The sequence below is a fragment of the Rattus norvegicus genome, chromosome 1, assembly GCF_021556685.1.
Source record: "Rattus norvegicus strain SHRSP/BbbUtx chromosome 1, alternate assembly SHRSP_T2T, whole genome shotgun sequence".
Classification (NCBI taxonomy): Eukaryota; Metazoa; Chordata; class Mammalia; order Rodentia; family Muridae; genus Rattus; species Rattus norvegicus.
Genome location: NC_141534.1, coordinates 215,656,061 through 215,673,378, shown reverse-complemented (window position 1 = coordinate 215,673,378; position 17,318 = coordinate 215,656,061). Strand labels below are relative to the sequence as shown.

At 52.3% G+C, this 17,318-nt stretch overlaps 2 protein-coding genes across 21 annotated transcripts; one reads left to right on the top strand and one right to left on the bottom strand.

Moving 5' to 3' along the window:
• Nucleotides 1–952: 952 nt before the first annotated feature.
• Nucleotides 953–7,067, top strand: Mus81 (MUS81 structure-specific endonuclease subunit). Of its 12 annotated transcripts, none has more exons than XR_015619541.1 (16): nucleotides 953–2,058; nucleotides 2,154–2,283; nucleotides 2,911–2,972; nucleotides 3,349–3,450; nucleotides 3,584–3,652; nucleotides 3,787–3,872; nucleotides 4,288–4,425; nucleotides 4,556–4,651; nucleotides 4,749–4,870; nucleotides 4,953–5,050; nucleotides 5,546–5,662; nucleotides 5,750–5,845; nucleotides 6,109–6,139; nucleotides 6,216–6,319; nucleotides 6,729–6,812; nucleotides 6,891–7,067. XR_015619541.1 is itself a non-coding variant. In XM_087548264.1 (16 exons), the coding sequence occupies exons 1-16, from the start codon at nucleotides 1,924–1,926 to the stop codon at nucleotides 6,955–6,957; spliced, it is 1,635 nt and encodes a 544-aa protein (XP_087404390.1). In that variant the 5' UTR covers nucleotides 953–1,923; the 3' UTR covers nucleotides 6,958–7,067.
• Nucleotides 7,068–8,120: 1,053 nt separating this feature from the next.
• Nucleotides 8,121–15,847, bottom strand: Efemp2 (EGF-like fibulin extracellular matrix protein 2). 9 transcript variants are annotated; one of them, NM_001277341.1, is made up of 11 exons: nucleotides 15,043–15,139; nucleotides 14,636–14,753; nucleotides 14,357–14,405; nucleotides 13,511–13,717; nucleotides 12,165–12,287; nucleotides 11,808–11,924; nucleotides 11,577–11,696; nucleotides 9,782–9,901; nucleotides 9,571–9,697; nucleotides 9,188–9,383; nucleotides 8,121–8,419 (listed from the first exon to the last, which is right to left on the bottom strand). In NM_001277341.1, the coding sequence occupies exons 2-11, from the start codon at nucleotides 14,744–14,746 to the stop codon at nucleotides 8,258–8,260; spliced, it is 1,332 nt and encodes a 443-aa protein (NP_001264270.1). In that variant the 5' UTR covers nucleotides 14,747–14,753; nucleotides 15,043–15,139; the 3' UTR covers nucleotides 8,121–8,257. The 9 variants fall into 9 exon arrangements, with proteins under 9 accessions (NP_001264270.1, NP_001005907.1, NP_001264275.1 ...); XM_087548216.1 differs by lacking the exon at nucleotides 15,043–15,139 and adding an exon at nucleotides 15,350–15,847 and having other exon boundaries at nucleotides 8,122–8,419; XM_087548220.1 differs by having other exon boundaries at nucleotides 8,122–8,419; nucleotides 14,874–15,115.
• Between the last annotated feature and the right edge of the window lie 1,471 nt (nucleotides 15,848–17,318).

The window sequence follows — 17,318 nt, the reverse complement described above, 5'->3', positions numbered from 1 at the left end:
AAATGACCTGAAAATAATTCTCTACTTGAACCTTTATCTCAGAAGTGGTGTTTTTTTTGTTCTTTATGGTTCCTAAAAACCAAGATTTTTCTTTTCTGAATCATCGGCTTGGGATCTTCTCCCAAAGAAAAGAGAATCGCAAGTATAACGGTGTCTTTAAGCCCATAGAAATGCTTCCGTGGAGTGAAATTTCAACAAATAGGATTTTTTAAAACGGGAAATGCTACAATATAGTTTGAGAACTTCGGCTTTTTTAAAAGACATTTGGCAAATTCTTAAGTCAATGGGTAATTCGTAGGGAAAGGGTGAAGAATTGTGCATTAAAGACTTTATATTTCATTTACTAGGATACAAGAAAAGGAATACTTCAACTTAGTTCCCGAGTTGATAGATTTATGATTATTTTAACACAAAGACTCTCTATGAAAGCAAGAGTTTAAAATAAACTGGGGTGGGAAATCCAGCAAGATTTCTCTGACCTCAAACAATGACCATGGAGTCACACTCTGCAGAAAAAGAGGGCAAGGTCACAAACAAGTCAGAGGCAGACGAAATAGGGGCCTTGACTTCCCCAAGCGGAATAAAGGGTGTAAATGAGGAGCTACCCCAGGAGCAAGGCAACACGCAGAGGATGCCGGGGGTTGTAGTCAGGGGCTTTCTGCTGCACGAAGGGTCTAAGCTGCAGGAGCTCCAAGTGGAGGCCAAAGCTTGACCCCCTCCTATCCCAAGTGCCGAGGCTAAAGAGAAGACGAGCTCCGCCTTAAACGAGACTCGCAGTTTCCCAGAGCAACGGGGGGAGGGGCTACGCAGTTACCCTGGAGACGCGCTTCTTCCGCCCCCGGCCGCGGGATGCCCTAGATGTCCTTATTAGGGCATGAGCCTCCAGAGGGCGTGCCCAGCCCAAGCGCCAGCTGCAGGCTCCTTATAAGGCTGCTTGAGGGAGGAGGCGGGTGCGGAAAGCTAGATTGAGACGAGGGTCTGCGAATTGGGCGCCCAGCGACTTCCGGCATGACAGCTGAAGACCGTGCGTTGTTCCAAACCCTAAAGGGACCACTGTGCTCTATTGAGCCTTGTGTCCCTCAGTCTGAGTCATCCTTCCCTCAGCAAGGTTCCCATCTTTATCCTCCCTGAGGCTCCTTCACCTTTAATGAGCCACAAAAGCAAAGTGTCTACCAGCTTTCCCGGAATCCAGCCTTGAGCCCATGTTCGAACTCCCCACCTGCCAGGACACACCTTTTATTTCTCCTTGCCCTTGCGATACACATCCTCGTCATTCACCTAGCCTGAGACTTCTGTGCCCATCCCCGACTTCGCACATTTCGAGATCTTACTGCCACTCCTGCCTTACCTTTATTTCATCCCTTGCACCCCATCATAGATGTCTCTCTCACAAATGTTCTTGGGCTTGTGTCCGTCCTTCTCCCCCCACTTTTCTCAAGCCTTTTTCTAGCCTCTTCTACGATAGTGAGCCTGAAATAGCCTTGAGACCTTGAAGCAAGCAGGCAAGTTCAGGTTTCTGAGCGTACCCCCACCCCCACCCCCACCCCACTCCCCGCCGCCAGCCAGCCCTCCCAGTCACAAGGGGCGCTGTCCGCTCTTTTAACAGTCAGCCTAAAAAACGACTCTGCTCTCGAATTTTTGGGTGAGAGGAAAGGGTGGGTCAAAGCTCGGTGGCCTGGGTGGGGCCTGTCCAAAAGGCTGGTGCTGGCGGCGAATGGGGGCGGTCCTAAGAGCAAGGAGATGCATGCCGAACTTACAAGCCTCTTGCTGCATAGTACATGGGGAAGGGAGGGCAATCCTTGATCTAGTGCCCTACTAGGCTGGAGAGGTCCTACCCTCAAACAAGTGTCCTTATACCAATTGAACCGTCGAGATCCCAGTCTCAGGGTTTTTTGAGACTCCGAAAGAACCAGTGTAGATCTTATGGCGGAGCCGGTCCGCTTGGGCCGGAAGCGTCCGCTGCCTGTTTGCCCCAACCCGCTCTTCGTTCGTTGGCTAACCGAGTGGCGGGACGAGGCAGCCAGCAGAGGGCGCCACACGCGCTTTGTGTTTCAAAAGGTGAGTCCCAGCTGTTTTCTAGTGACAGGCTCTGGCAGAGCCAGGTGATCATGAATCCTAGTTTGATGAGTTCCCTTCTCCCTTGTGCTCGCCAGGCACTGCGCTCCCTCCAGCGGTACCCGCTACCATTGCGCAACGGGAAAGAAGCCAAGATACTCCAGCACTTCGGAGACAGGCTCTGTCGCATGCTGGACGAAAGGCTGAAGGAGCACCTAGCATCAGGCGGTGAGCACCTCTGGGAGTTGGTGATCTAAACTTCTTAGGTGCTGGCTGTGTCCACTTTAACTTCAAATATCCCCCTCACAATGTGGTTGCTGTTCCACCCAGGGCTAGTGATTGATGCTCTGTAAACCTCCTAGTTCTCACGAACAAAGCTAGCTCACTGAGACAGGGTGGGTGGGTGGAGTTGTGAAACAAGACCATGAAGGTAGAAGAGTCAGAAGCATTCTCAATTTCATAGTGACTTCAAAGCTAGCCTGGGCTATCTGAGGCTATCTCCAAAAAATGACATGGGTTGGGCATAGTGATTCATGCTTTTAATCTCAACACTCAAAGGAAGCAGAGGCAGGAAAATCTTGGCGAGTTAGAGGCCAGCCAGGGCTTCACTCAGTGAGACCCTGTCTCCAAACCAAAACCCCAGTTGCGGGGGATCCAGCCCCCACTTCTGGCCTCTTCTAGTATTGCATGCAAGTGATACACAGACATACACAGGTGAAACACTCACATACATACAATAAAACACAAAAAAGTTTTAAAATACGACACTCAAATTCACAAAGTGAGCAGACTACATCTAGGCTCCTCCTGGGAGCCGAATGGTGTGCAGGACTGACTTTCTTCTGATCTCTACAGGTGACCATGCCCCCAGCTCACCATCTGGAAAGAAGAGAGCCAGCAAAGGGCCACCTGCCCAGGTCCAGGGCTCTTCCATGCCAGTGAGGATTGGGAAAGGAAGAAAGCTAAAGGGAGGTGGGAATGGGGGCAGGGGCGTTGAGAGTAAGACTTCTTGGTTTGACTGAGATTGGCGCAGGCCAGTCTTCTACCCTCTGTGAGAGGCTCGATCTTAATTCCTAAGTAGGATTATTGACACTACTGTATACAGAGTTCCAAAGGGAGCTGCTAAAAGATCTAGCCCAGAAAGCTGTGGGACATCTACCATGTTATTCTTCCATAGTTGTAGCTGGGGACTGGGCCTGGCACATACCTCCAACTTTTGCTGCTGCTCTCCCACCATCACATTCCAGATTTGCAAGCGTTTATAGCTTCATCTCCCTCCCCTGTGACTCTCAGGTTCCCACCCAGCCTCAAGCAGGAAGCACCAATGCTGGCTATTGGCCAGCTCAGAACTCAGGTGCTCGAGAGATCCTGCTGCAGCTCTACAGGGAGCACCTGGTAAGCCAGTCAGGCTCATGGGTGGGATGCAGCAGGATGGTCACAGAAGTGCCTGGGTAGTGTGTACTGGCCACTCCATGTCAGGGTGAGGAGCCCTGGACCTGAACCTACCTCATCTCTACCACTGTTTCAGAATTCTGATGGCCACAGCTTTCTAACCAAAGAGGAGCTGCTGCAGAAATGTGCCCAGAAGACCCCCAGGGTGAGCATCCGCCGAGAGTGGGCGGGTAGAGCCCACTGCAGTTTTCCCTTCATGGCAGACACCCTTGGGGTAAACCTGATCCAAATGTGGCGTATGGTCAGGGGCCTCTCTGAGGGTCTCCTTCCCTTTCACAGGTAGTGCCTGAAAGTTCAAGACCCTGGCCTGCCCTCCGAGGGCTCCTCCACAGGAACCTAGTCCTCAGAACTCATCGGCCAGCCAGGTTGGGCAAGGAACGGGGAGCACATGAGGCAGGGATGGGACACATGCAGGAGTTAGGGCATTCTTAGCCTCTCTAATGACCCAACAAGTCTTAGACCTGGTGCTGCTGAGGCTGGGGAAGGCCAGCCTACCTGCTAAAAAGCCTGATACTGGAAGACCTGGGGAGTATGAGCCTCTGAGGGGAGGGAGGACAGTATGATGAGTGAAGACAGGGGAAGGAGTTGGGAGACACGCATTGCAAAGCTGAGACACCATTAAGGGAGGTCCTGAAGAAGCTGACCTGAGGGACAAGGAGACAGAGGAGATGGGGAGCCATTGAACTTATACCAAAGAGGGTAAGGCTCACCTAGTTGAGGGAAGGAGAGCATGTCAGGGATAAAGAAGATTAAAAACTTCATGTGTCCCTCACCTCCTAGGTATGCACTGACACCAGAGGGCCTGGAGCTGGCCCAGAAGCTGGCTGAGGCAGAAGGCCTGAGCACTCTGAACACTGCCTTTCAGCCAGAGGAGCATCATGAAGAGTCACCAGTTCCAGAAGCCATCTTGTCAGAACCGTAAGAGAGAAATGGGGCAACCATACCTTTATCTCAGAGACTTATAACTGAGCCCAATGCCCCATGAGTCATGGGAACTACTCTGGCACTGAAGGTTCTGGCCTTATGCACAGCCTCCACTCCATTGTAGTGGCACTACTGAGGTGGGCGTCCAACAGAGACCACTGGAGCTAAGGCCTAGCGAGTACAGAGTGCTGTTGTGTGTGGACATTGGCGAAACCAGAGGGTAAGGGAGTAGGGGAAACCTTGAGAATGACTTGAGAATGCTGGAATGTGGTTAAGTGCTGGTTCACCCTGACTTTGGCCTTCTTTCTTGAAATCAGGGCAGGACACAGGCCAGAAATGCTCCGAGAGTTACAAAGACTGCGTGTGCCCCATACAGTTCGCAAACTGCATGTTGGGGACTTTGTGTGGGTGGCACAGGAGACCAGGCCCAGAGACCCAGGTAAAGGGCCATGGACAGGCATGGGAGGCTACCCAGGATAGATAGAGCGAAGACAGTAAACCTCTTCTTGGTTTCTTGGCAGAAAGACCTGGGGAGTTAGTCCTGGACCACATTGTGGAACGCAAGCGGCTAGATGACCTGTGCAGCAGCATCATTGACGGCCGCTTTCGAGAGCAGAAGGTGCCTTAGTCAGCCTGCCTCACTCCTTGCTTACCTCAACCTAGAAAAGCTCCTGGGTGGCCCCGAAGCAGAGCCTCCAGCCACACCCACTTTGAGCCCTTTTCAAGTCATACAGGGGCACAGCTGGAAAATAAGGCTCTCTCTGCTGGCTGGAGAAACTTAAAGAGCCCTCGAGTACCTAGCCCTAGAGCTCTCAGATAAACAAGAGGAAAACCTCTAGGATTGGAAATGCAGGGTCTATACCCACGTCCCAGCAGCAGGGCTGACCCTAGAGGCCACAGAGCCCAATAGGCCAAGGGAGGCTTGGAGAAAGCATAATGTCCAGAGGTTCGGGGCTTTCCGAGGAGTCCTAGCGAGAGCCTAGTGTGGTGTTGCTTTCAAGATACAATAGGAGCCAGTGAAGATGAGACTGTAGGGACAAGGTCTCTTAACTGATGACTGCCCTAGACGTGGGCATTTGGGCCTGACCCACGCTACTTCTGCCTGCTTTCCTAGTTCCGCCTGAAGCGCTGTGGCCTGGGGCACCGGATATACTTGGTAGAGGAACATGGGTCTGTCCAAAACCTTAGCCTTCCTGAGAGTACATTGCTGCAGGCTGTCACAAACACCCAGGTGAGCTGGGAGGGCAGGACCAGGCTGGCAGACTTTATAGCCCATGGCTCAGGCCAGGAGCTACCTTCCTTATGTCCTCTTCTCCAGGTCATTGATGGCTTTTTTGTGAAGCGTACCATGGATATTAAGGAGTCAGCTGGCTACCTGGCGCTTTTGACAAAGGGCCTGGAAAGACTGTACCAGGTGAGCAGGTGCCTCTACCCAGTACTGGACCCTTGCCTGGTGTTTACTGCCCAAGCAAGGAAGGGTGGGATCCCAGTTCTTCAGGCTTCCCACTGGGGCCTGGGAAAGGATTAGCTGGGGTTAGTCTTTAGCGCCTACCCTGGCCTCAGTCCCCTCTTCCATCAGGGCCACACCCTACACAGCCGCCCTTGGGGAACCCCAGGGGATGCTGAATCAGAAGCAAAGCCTTCCACAAACCCTCTCTGCTCACTCCTCACCTTCAGTGACTTCAATGCAGAAGCTGTCAAGAACAAGGTACCACCCCTGCCTCGCCTCTGCTCAGGTGACCTAGGCCGAGGTCACCCCTAACACAGTCCTACCCCAACCCCAGGCCCAGTCTGTGCGAGAGGTATTTGCCCGGCAGCTGATGCAGGTGCGTGGACTGAGTGGGGAGAAGGCAGCAGCCCTGGTGGATCGATACAGCACCCCTGCCAGGTACACCCCAGAGAGCTGCTGAGGGTTCCTCTGCCCTTCCTTCCTGCATGGAGTTCAACATAAACAGTGCTCCCGGAGAGTGAGCTTGGCTCTACACGGGAACCTTGGCAGGCTCTGTCCCAGTGTTTCCCAGGGAGGGCAGGCAGGATGGAACAGGAGCTCTAACCTCAGAAACAGGAAATGTGTAGCATTTAAGATTCTTCCACTCTGGGGCTGGGGATTTAGCTCAGTGGTAGAGCGCTTGCCTAGCAAACGCAAGGCCCTGGGTTCGGTCCCCAGCTCCGAAAAAAAGAAAAAAGAAAAAAAAAAAAAAAAAACTCCTCCACTCTGGGCTCAACCCCTCCTGCCTTAGCTCTCATGTCTCGCAATGCTTGCCCAGATAATCAGCCTCTATGTGCCTCACCCCCAGTCTCCTGGCTGCCTATGATGCCTGTGCCACCACCAAGGAGCAGGAGATGCTGCTGAGCACCGTCAAGTGTGGGCGTCTGCAGAGGTATGGGCACTTACAATCTGGAGAGAAGACTGGGTTGCCTGAGGCACCAGGCTGACCTTCTCCTGACTTTTCTTGCAGAAATCTGGGACCTGCTCTGAGCAGGACCCTGTACCAGCTGTATTGCAGCCACAGCCCTTTGACCTGAGCTATACCTGGAAATGCTCCCCAGCACCCATCTTCATCTCTACCAAGGCTAGCCTTTTAACAGGTCCTCTGGGCTTTAATAAAAATCCAAATGTGTGTGGTGTTAAGGAAGCAATGCCAAGGTCCTTATGAAATGTGCAGGAACTGGAAGACTGCGGGAGATCCAATTGTGTGGTAGGTAGTGCCAGCGGTGGAACCCACAGCCTCACACGTGCCAGGCAATTCCTCTTCCACATAGCAACGACCTGCAGCCTTGTACAGTGTCTCCTTACCCACTCCTAAAACCAGCTTGGTCTAGAACTTGCTATATAACCCAGGCTGGCCTAGAACTCCCAATTTCCCTGGCCTACCTGCCAGATCCTAGAATTAAAGGTGTGGCCATTATACCATGGTTCTTTTCAAGGCCAGCTCCTAGGCTAAACATGGCTGTGCACAGCTATAATAAGAACTTAACTTACACCAAGCCAGAGACCCTAAGGAAGGATGGATGGATGGATGGATGGATGGATGGATGGATGGACGGACGGACGGACGGACGGACGGTAGATAAACACTCCTTAAGAGTTAGGAATGGGGCTGGAGAGATGGCTCAGCGGTTAAGAGCACCCGACTGCTCTTCCAGAGGTCATGAGTTCAATTCCCAGCAACCACATGGTGGCTCACAACCATCTGTAAAGAGAACTGATGCCCCCTTCTGGTGTATCTGGAGACAGCTACAGTGTACTTATATATAATAAATAAAATAAATCTTAAAAAAAAAAAAAAAAGAGTTAGGAATGCCCTGGTCAGGGAGATGGAGTCAATAGGGTACTGTATTTTTGAGTGTAATTAGACGGCCCTGGTCAAATAGTTTGAGAACAGTGTTCTCCATCCATTTGCCTCATCTTAGTGATTGGACAATAGGGCTTGTCCAATTGCACAGCTTGGGTAGGGCTAAGACAGTCACCCCAAACTCCTAGCACTGACCTGAACATGGTTTCTGGGTCCAGTATCAGCCAAGCTCTTGAATAGGGCCTGAAGTATACACTCTGGAGAACGCCCAGCTCAGGCTGATTCTGGCATCTCCTCAGCCTGAATGTAGAGAGGATTCCTGTGTGGAATTTGCCTGCCTCTCACAAGCCAGCCCCTTCCCAGGCTGAGGTTATTCACCCACCTCAGCCAGGACTCCTTCTTTCTCCCTTTATTGTCCTTCACATCATAGTCCCTTTAAACAGAACAGTCATCCTTCAGCCCCCAGGGCTTCTTAAGCTATGGGAGGGGGGAAGGGGCCCCCCAACATGACCCTTCCCTGAGGGTCTTCTTCAGAAGGTATAGGCTCCCACAAAGACGGTGAGTCTCAGTACAGAGCTGGCCCGGTAACTCATAAGGGAGTTCATGGTGACCATCTCGAGGTCCAGGACGTACTCCCGGGGTCCTGTCACCGGTCTGGCAAGGACCAGCATGGCGCTGACATTGTTGATTTGCTGCAGGGCACAGTGGATGGCAGAACATAGAGATGGTGTTAGCCTATGAGCCAGGACCCTACTCCAGGATCACCCCTCCCTCCTGTCCTGAGGTCAGGAAAGTCTGATAAGACCACTGCAGATCCTTCCCCAGCTCTGACGTCAGTATGAGTCCCTGCCACTGGCTCTCCTCATCAGCTCCATCCTGACCCTATCCACCCTGCGTTTCCCTCCATCATGACTACCTGATGGCTCGAGTTTCAGGGATGATGGGCCTTTGGTGACCAAGAGTGTCCCATTTCCCCTCCAAAGTATTCAGTTCTGTCATCACTCTAGTGCTGGGGAAGAACTGAGGGCCTACTGAGTGGAGCTGCCATGGAGCTGTGATGTCAGCCCCAAAGAGGTTTTGAAGCCAAACACCTCAGTGCTGAAGGCAGCATAAGGACCCACGTCCAAGATGCCCCACACCTCCGCCAGCCTCCCTAACTTCCCCTTGCCAGCACACTGGAGTCCCTGACCCCAGCCCTGCAGGAACTGTTCTTGTTTAATGGATAAGGAAATCAAAGCCAGGCAGGAGAGAGCAGTACTGGGACTCACCCCCTAACCAACTACTCCTTAGAACTGCCTGTAGCATGTTCACTAGGAATATGGACCATCTCTGACTTCTGCCGTGACCCCTGCTTCCTAGGACAGGGCTCTGAGAGAGGAGGCAGGGCAGCTCCCACTTAAGTGATTTGAGGCATTCTATTTTAGATAAGTCAGTTGGGTCTGAATAGAGAAGCACCTTACCCTAATGTAGAAGTCCCCCTGTGTGTTCCCAGCACGGATCTGAAAGGCATTGTAGGCGCCAGGGTAGACAGAGGTTGCCTGGATCTGAAACACGTCGGCAGGCACACTTCGCTCTGAGGTGATGCTCATGTAGCGGTGCACGATGGATGACGGTTGCTCTCGACAAAGGGGGTTGGAGGCAGGACAGAGGCAGCGGCTAGAGACCCCAACACGAAACAGCAGTGAGGGCTAGGCCCATTCCCCAATACCTACTTCCTAAAGAGGAAAACCCGACTCATTCCCATGAGATGTCATGGGTACTCACCAGCCTGACTAAACCAGTTAGCCCCACAGACCTCTGGAAATTGTAGTTACCACAGCAAACTGCCACCAGGTTGACTCACTTGTCCGACACTTGGACATAGGGCTCCACACAACGGTTGGTGTCCACACAGCGGTAACCCCCATGGAAGTTGACGCAGGTTTGGGCCTCCGAACACTGGTGTGCACCTGTTTCGCACTCGTCAATGTCTGTGCCAAGGGAGGTGGAATTGGACTCTAGGACTGACAGTAAGCTGCCAGCCTCTCAACTCCTGCCCACCCAAGCACCTGTACCTTGGCAGAGCCTTGTGGCCAGCAGTTGGTAGCCTTGTGGGCAGTGACAGGAGAAGCGACCTGGCTCATTGACACAGCGGTACTGGCAGAGGTAACTGGAGTAGCTGCACTCATCGATATCTGAGGGAGGGTGGGGATGAGGACCCTGGGCCGAGGGTAGTCCTCACAACCAAGTCCCACAGACCTTTACCGAGAGAGCCCAGCCCCCCCATAAGGCTGGATGTGGGAAGAGAGAGGGAGTGAAGTAAACCCATAATGCTCAAAAGGGGGACTGAAGGTTTCAGAGGAAGGTTAGAGGGCTGGGGATATAGCTCGGTGGTAGAGTACTTGCCTAACACGCTTGAAGCTCTAGGTTCCATCCCAGCAAGGAAAGGGAGAGGAAAAAGAAAAGACAAAGAATAGAAAGGTTTGAAGCTTGGCATGGTGCTATAGTCTACAATCCCAGCATTTGCGAGGTAGAGGCAGGAGGATTATACCAAGTTCAAGGTCAGCCTGATCCACATGGGGAGCCCCACCAGGATTATATTAAGATCAAAACCAGCCAGGACTACATAACAAGATGGATCGTGCCTTGAAAAGCAAACAATGGGGTGTCTGATCACAACATCTGGGAGGCAGAGGCGGAAGCAAGCAGGTCAGTGTGAGGCAGCCTGGTCTACATAAGAGACTCCAGGCCAGCCAGGGCTACACAATGAGACCCTGTCTCAAAACAACAGCAGACCTTCAAGCATATAGAGCACCTCTCTCCCAGGACTTTAAGAATACGGAACAAAGCACTAGCCTAACATGGTGGCCTGTGCCTCTGATTCTAGCACGACTCAGCAGATCTCTGTAGGCTAGCCTGATCTATACAGAGAGCTTTACAACAGCCACGGTAATATAGGCTCTGTCTTAAAAAGCAACACCAGTCTAGAGGCTTGGGGGTACCACATTGAGCCACGTTGGTCCACGTTGAGCCAGTTAAATGAGTAGGTTAGACTAGAGGTGTCCTGAGGGGCTAACCTGCTCTATTCTTTTCTGTAAGTCTTGCGATTTGCAGTCAGAATGCCCAGATTGGCTGAGCGTGTGACCCACATGCAGCATCCTATCTGTCTGCTCTTGCTCCTTTCACACCGCTAAACACCAATGATGCTGTGCCTCACAGAGCACACAACAATGAGGGTGTGCCGGGTGACATGCTGAGATGCCTGGGGTAAGCCCAAGCCCCGCCTCATCCTTCCCATCTGAACTTGGACAGGTCACTTCATCTCTGTAAGGGGAAAGATGAAAGTCACCACTGTCTCTCAACGTTCTGCTTACTTTCTACAGTTCCACCAACACACCTTTAATGTTCTGTTTACAAAAGTAAATCATCACTGACCAGATAAAACGAGACTGAAAATTTAAGTTATAAACGCATGGCACCTACTTTTTCTGCCTGAGACTTGATGAAGCCTGTCAGTCACTGTCCCTAACTCTCCAAATAGCCCATCTGCCTTAGAAATGTGCCCAGGAAGAAGAGACTTTCCTAGTGCAGGATTCCAATGCAAGTCAACTCAACTTTCAGGAAGACGGGCACCTCCATCCCTCTCTGTCTCTCCAGCAAGCTTCAGAAGCACCTATCGTACCAACCCCCCAAGCTGGGAGTGCCAAACAACCAGCTCAAGATGGAGTTCATGAAGGCCTGCGGGTGCAGAGAGCGAGACATCGAAGCCTCAAACAAATGACTGTGTGACTGGAGTTGGTCCAATACGTTGCAAGTGCGGGGGGGGGGGGGGTACCAATGCAGTATCCAGTAGCACAAGTGGACTCTCACCACTGCAGGAGAAGCCATCCCGGTGTAGCTCATAGCCCTGGTTACAGCGACACAGGAAGGTCCCATAGGAGTTGAAGCAGCGCTGCTCACACGGGGCTCCCATGTCACACTCGTTCACATCTGAGGGTGCAAGGACAAACACCCACTCGACTTGGGCTCAGGAAGGAGATCCTGCCCCTACCTCACCCATCTCTACCCAGGATCCCAGAACCTGGTCTGGCACAGCCTCACCCACACAAGAGCGGTTGTTAGGTCCCAACTGGAAGCCGGGCTCACACTGGCATCGGAAAGAGCCTGGCAGGTTCACGCATCGGTGCTGGCAGTAGCGGTAGCGACACTCATCTATGTCTGAGATGGGAGGCAGGAGACGGAAAGTAGAACACAAGCTAGGTGGGGCCTGAGCCAGCTCACCTCAGCACCCACGTTCACCCCTGCCTTTGTCGGGGAGCTGAGTTGAGTCGCCCACATGTCTAGTGGGTCTGGTGACAGGAGTGCACCAGCAGCAGAGGGCTGGGGTGACGTAAGGTATTAGATCAAGAAGCAGACCAAGGTCACAGAGCAGGAACTTAGGAAAGCCACCGAACTCACCTACACATTCGGGCCCAATTTTTCGGTAACCATCGGGGCAGGTGCACTGATAGGAGCCAGGAAGGTTATGGCAGTCCTGGCTAGGGCGACAGTCATGTATAGCCTGGGTACACTCATCCACATCTGTGGGAGACACCATTCAGCCTTTGCCTGGAGTCCCCCATATGCTAAGGACCGTGTGAGGAGGGGGCCCATGCACATGGGTAGTTGGCATCAAATCATGAACATTTAATTGAGATCATCCCAATAGTCCAAAAAAGAGTCCACCAAGGAATTACCAGGAAAAGTACCCATTAGGAGAACATACTAAAATAGGGTCTTGTGGGAACTGGTGGCACACACCTTCAATTCCACCACTGCGGGGGAAGAGAGGCAAGAGGACCTCTGTGAGTGCCAAGCTAGTTGTAGCTAGGGCTACAGAGTGAGACACTGTCTTAAAAATAAATACATAAGTAAACAGACAAATAAAGCCCTGTCCATTTATACCCCGCAGCTGACTGCAGGGCCAGGATCTCTCCTCCTCCCAGACCTGACTCCAGATCAAAAAGCTGGCAGAGGCTGGGAGCAGAGCTCTCACATGTCTGTCCAGGAACTGAGGCTGCTAGGGACATCCTGGGCCTGCAGACCATGCACTGAGCCTGCAGTAGATGAAAACTTGGATATTTCTCTGAGCAGCCAGACGGAAGGAGCATGAGGTCTGGGGTATTAAATAGGGAAAATTACTTTATTATTTTGTTAATTAATTGTTTTGAGGTAAGATCTCGGGCAGCCTCAGGTGGTCCTCAAAAGTTCTTACGCAGCTGAGGATAACCTGTACTTTCGGATCTTTTTGCTCTCTCCCCACTGGTGGGTTACAGGTGTGCGCTACCACACTTGTTTTTTGTGTTTTTTTTGTGGTGCCAGGAATCAAATCCAGAAACGATCTCAAAACCCAAAGTACATAGCTGGATGGTGGGGTACAGAGGCAGGTGGATCTCTGAGTCTGAGTTCTAGGATGGCCAAGGCTACACAGAGAAACCCTCTCTCAAAAATCAAAAACAAAGAAACAAACTAAGGAGGACTAAAATAACTCTACTGGAGGATTAAAAGAAACAAGAATGATATATGCCGAGATGGCACCATGATAAAACACATTACTTTGAACAGTAAATACAAAGTTAGTGTTTTTTTCTATTCTTTTTTTTTTTTTTTTTTTTTTTTGGAAGCTGGGGATCGAACCCAGGGCCTTGAGCTTGCTAGGCAAGCGCTCTACACTGAGCCAAATCCCCAACCCCCAAAGTTAGTTTTTTTTAAAAAAAGTTTATAAAAGGCCTGGAAGCCTAGGTGCCAGCATGGCCCCCACTTACCCACACAGCTCTCCTGTTCATCAGGTTCATAGCCCGGAGGGCAAGGATTTGGGTGTTGAGCAGAGGCTGCTGGTGGTGGAGGTCCTTCACTGTGGAGATCACTGATGACGGCAGCAGAGCGAGGCAGACACAAATAGCCCCCGTAGTGGTTGATGCATTTCATTTCACCCTTGCAAGCCTCGGGGATGGTCAGGCACTCATTGACATCTGCAGAGAGGGGCCTGCTGGGCACAGCCAGTCACCTGGGCTGGCCCTGGAGGTAGTGGGAGGCAGAAGCCCAACTTGGCCTTCTCTAAACTGAGCAACACAGCAAGGCTTTCTCTCTGCTCAGCAAAGGCTGCCGACCCAGAACCCCTCCCAGGCATTTGCAGGACTGGGTGTGTGGCCCCCTATTTCACACTGTTACCCCCATTCTCCTGCCTCCATGTGAGTTTCCGTTTCTCTTCAAATCCCTGCCTCTACCTTTGCCCAAGAGTAATTTGCAGGCCTCCTGACCCACAGAGCTTGTACTGCCCTCCCAGGGTGCACTGGGATAGAGCTGGGCTGGGAGAGTGCAGTGCAGTTCAGGGAAGGTGTACGTATTTCCTTCTTTCTGGGCAATAGCCAGGTGCTCTCTTGCCTCCTGCAGGACAGAGGCAGAGTTTGTTCACCCTCTTGAAGGGGTAGGGCTCCTAATTGAGTGGCACAAGAGAAGCATGGCTGCCTACCAGATGGCTGGCTACCAGGGTGGACAGTGGGAAGGCCATCAAGTTCCTGCTGCAGCTCTGGGAGATAAGGTGTCCCTGGGAAACAGAAGTAATCCCCTTCCCAGTTCCTGAAGATGGCTAGTACCCCAGACATACTCACCCCGGCAATGCTGGCTGTCTGCATCCCACTCATAGCCATCTGTGCATTCCTGGAAGGGAACCCGATGTGGCCAGTGACCACCCTGGCTGTCTCCTCCAACTAGCCAGGCCAAGACCAGGGCTTGAGCTCAGTCATGCTCAGGTCAGCTCCACACAATGGCCTCCAGCTTTCCACCAACCAAGCAGGGGAGAATCATTCCCAGAAGCAGCCTCCCCAGGATCCTGCCTCACTCGCTGTCCTTCCCATCCCATCCCAAGCTGGTGACCCCAAGGTCCCCACCGTGTAGCTGTCCGGCTCTTCGGAATCCTGTGGGGACGCTGCTCCCAAGAGCAACAGCAGAAACGCCCAGAGCAGTAAAGACCCGGGGAGGCAGGAGGCAAATGGGAGCATCCTGGGGCTGAGAGGGGGTGGGCAGAAGTCAGGGGTTTCTGCCACGACACCCCCCATTCCCTCCATCTGGAAGGGGAGGCTGGGTCCCAGCTATCTCGTCCCAGGACTGTTCTGGGAGCACCGAAACCTTCCAGGGCTGGGGACCGAGTCCCTTCGCAGGCCTGGGGCTCAGGGCCGCAATCTTGGACCGCCCCGCCCCCGCCCCACGAGTCATGAAGCGCAGGCCTCTCCGCTCCGCGCAGCATATACTCGGCCGCAACACGGCCCGCGCCCTCCCTCCGCTGGAGGCCACTCACGCGTTGACTCCAGCAGTGCCTGCGGGCGGACGGACGGACCGCGCAGCTCACTGGACGCGCGGCCCCAGGAAGCGCCCCCCGCCCGCCCGCCGCGGCCCACCCCGGCGCCTCCGCCCGCCCTTCGGCGGATTCCTGAGCCCGCGCCAGGGGGAGGGACCCCGACCCCCCGGCTTCTCCGCCCCGGCCGGCCACAGGCCCCCACCCGGTCCCCCGCGGCGCTGCCTGGAGTCGCCTGTGGACGCCTAGTCAGTTTCCCAATGTTTGGGTCCTTAGACCATTGACCTTGATGCTTGGCACCCAAACTCACCTGGGGACCCCAGGCCCTCACTCAAAATGATTATTCTGTCCACCTAAACCCTATCTAACCTGTGCCTCCGGAATCCCTCTGTGCACTCGCACCTCCGTGTAACCGGATTCTGCGCTTCCCAGAACCTAACAAACATTTATTTAATCCTCAGATCTCCAAATGCTACCACTTTCAGGATTTTATCCAGTGTTACACTCTTAGATGGTCCTAAAACTTCATCCAAGGTTTCCTGATCCTCGTCCAGGCATACAATTAATTGTCCAATTCCCTCTGTATCCACCTCCACCACCCCCAGGTGGTCTCTTTACTCAGGGCACTGCTTCCCCAAGCCCTGCCTGCGCAACGCTACAATAGTATGGGGGCGAGGGCAGCAGTAGTCTTGGCCCGAAATGAATGGAAGCCCCTGAGAAGGCGGGCAAGCTTGAACTTGGTCGCGGAGGACACTAGGGCCCAGTGCCAGCCCTTTCCCGACCCTCTTCCCATCCAAGTCCCCCACCCAGTTTCCGCCTCCGCCCCCAGCGGAGATCATGCCTTGGAGGCGGAGTCTGGGTGCCTCTGGCGCCCAGGAAGGGGTAAATGGGCGGGACTTCGCGTTGCCCACGTCTCAGGGCGGGTCTAGACGGGAAAGGGTTGCGTGTCCAGGGCTCCCGTGCTTGGCCCAGACCGCTAGCGGCAATAACCCGGCCTTCCTTCCTTCCTTTCCCTTTCCCAACCTCTTTCCATCTTTTTTTGTTTGTTTTTGTTTTGTCTTTTTGCGACAGAGTCTCAAACTGTAGCTCTGACTGTTCTGAAACTCACTAAGTAGATGAGGCTTCGAACTCACAAAGATCTGCCTGTCTCTGCCTCCTAGGTTCTGGGATGAAAGGCGTGCACTACCATGTTCCGCTCTGCTGTGACGGAAATAAAAATTCTGCTTCATTTCATTTAATTGTCTGAGTGGTAATGTGTGTGGTATGTGCGTGTGTGCCTATGTACTAATGGAGACTATCGCTCTCCACCCTAAGACAGTGTTTGTCAAAAAAAAAAAAAAAAAAAAAAAAAAAAAGACAGGGTTTGTCACTGAGTCTGGAACTTACTATTTTAGATAGATTGGTTGGCTGGCTAGTGTGCTCTCAGTCCCCACCTCCCTGACCCTCTAGGGGTTACAGACATGCATCACCACTACAGCTGGTCTTTATGGTAGAGCTGGGGATCAGAACCCAGACCCTCATGCTGTGTAGCAAGCATTTTACCCAGTAAGCCATCTCCTCAACTTCCATTATCTTGATTAGAAAATTTGTATTGGGGTTGGGGATTTAGCTCAGTGGTAGAGCGCTTTAGCAAGCGCAAAGCCCTGGGTTCAGTCCTCAGCTCTGGAAAAAAAAATTTTTTTTATTAACTTTTAAAGATGCATATGTGTGTGCATCTGTGTAGAGGTATGTACACCCGAGTGCAGGTGTGCACAGAGTGTGGATCTGGAGTTACAGGAAGTTGTTAGCTGCCTGACGTGGGAACCAATCTCAGGTCGTCTGGAAGAGGAATACTAGAGTCATTTCTACAACACTGACTTTTTTTTTTTTAAACAATAAAGGGTTAGGGGTGTAGCTCAGTAGCATCCTGCTTGCTTGGCATTACCAAGATCCAAAGTTTAATCCCAGTAACTCCTGACACACTAGAGTGTCTGTACATGAGTGTGTGTATGTGTGAATGTACGTGACTGTATGTGAATGTATGTGTATGACTGTGTGAATGTATGTGTGAGTGTGTAAATGTGTGTAAATATGTGTGAATGTCTGTATATGTGTGAAAGTATGTAAGTGTGTGAAAATGTATGAGTGTGCATGAGTGTGAATGTGTGTTGGAATTCTGATGTAGAACAAAGCCCACAGAGGCAAAAAAAAGTATGGGGAGCAGATGAAGTCCTGAGCAAACATGGATCCCATTAATATAGGACCCAACCACTCGGACCTGTGGGAAGGGCAAGGCCTTC

Excerpts from the sequence above, each read along its gene's own strand:
- Mus81 (XM_087548253.1), top strand. The coding sequence starts at position 1,924 with ATGGCGGAGCCGGTCCGCTTGGGCCGGAAGCGTCCGCTGCCTGTTTGC. Across the intron at positions 4,426-4,519 it reads GAAGCCATCTTGTCAGAACC|GTTCTGGCCTTATGCACAGC; the intron begins GTAAGAGAGAAA and ends CTGGCACTGAAG. Across the intron at positions 6,140-6,215 it reads CAGAAGCTGTCAAGAACAAG|GCCCAGTCTGTGCGAGAGGT; the intron begins GTACCACCCCTG and ends CCCCAACCCCAG.
- Efemp2 (XM_087548209.1), bottom strand. The coding sequence starts at position 14,812 with ATGGAGGGAATGGGGGGTGTCGTGGCAGAAACCCCTGACTTCTGCCCA. Across the intron at positions 9,698-9,781 it reads GGCCACAAGGCTCTGCCAAG|ACATTGACGAGTGCGAAACA; the intron begins GTACAGGTGCTT and ends CCCTTGGCACAG. Across the intron at positions 9,384-9,570 it reads TATGTCCAAGTGTCGGACAA|CCGCTGCCTCTGTCCTGCCT; the intron begins GTGAGTCAACCT and ends TGGGGTCTCTAG.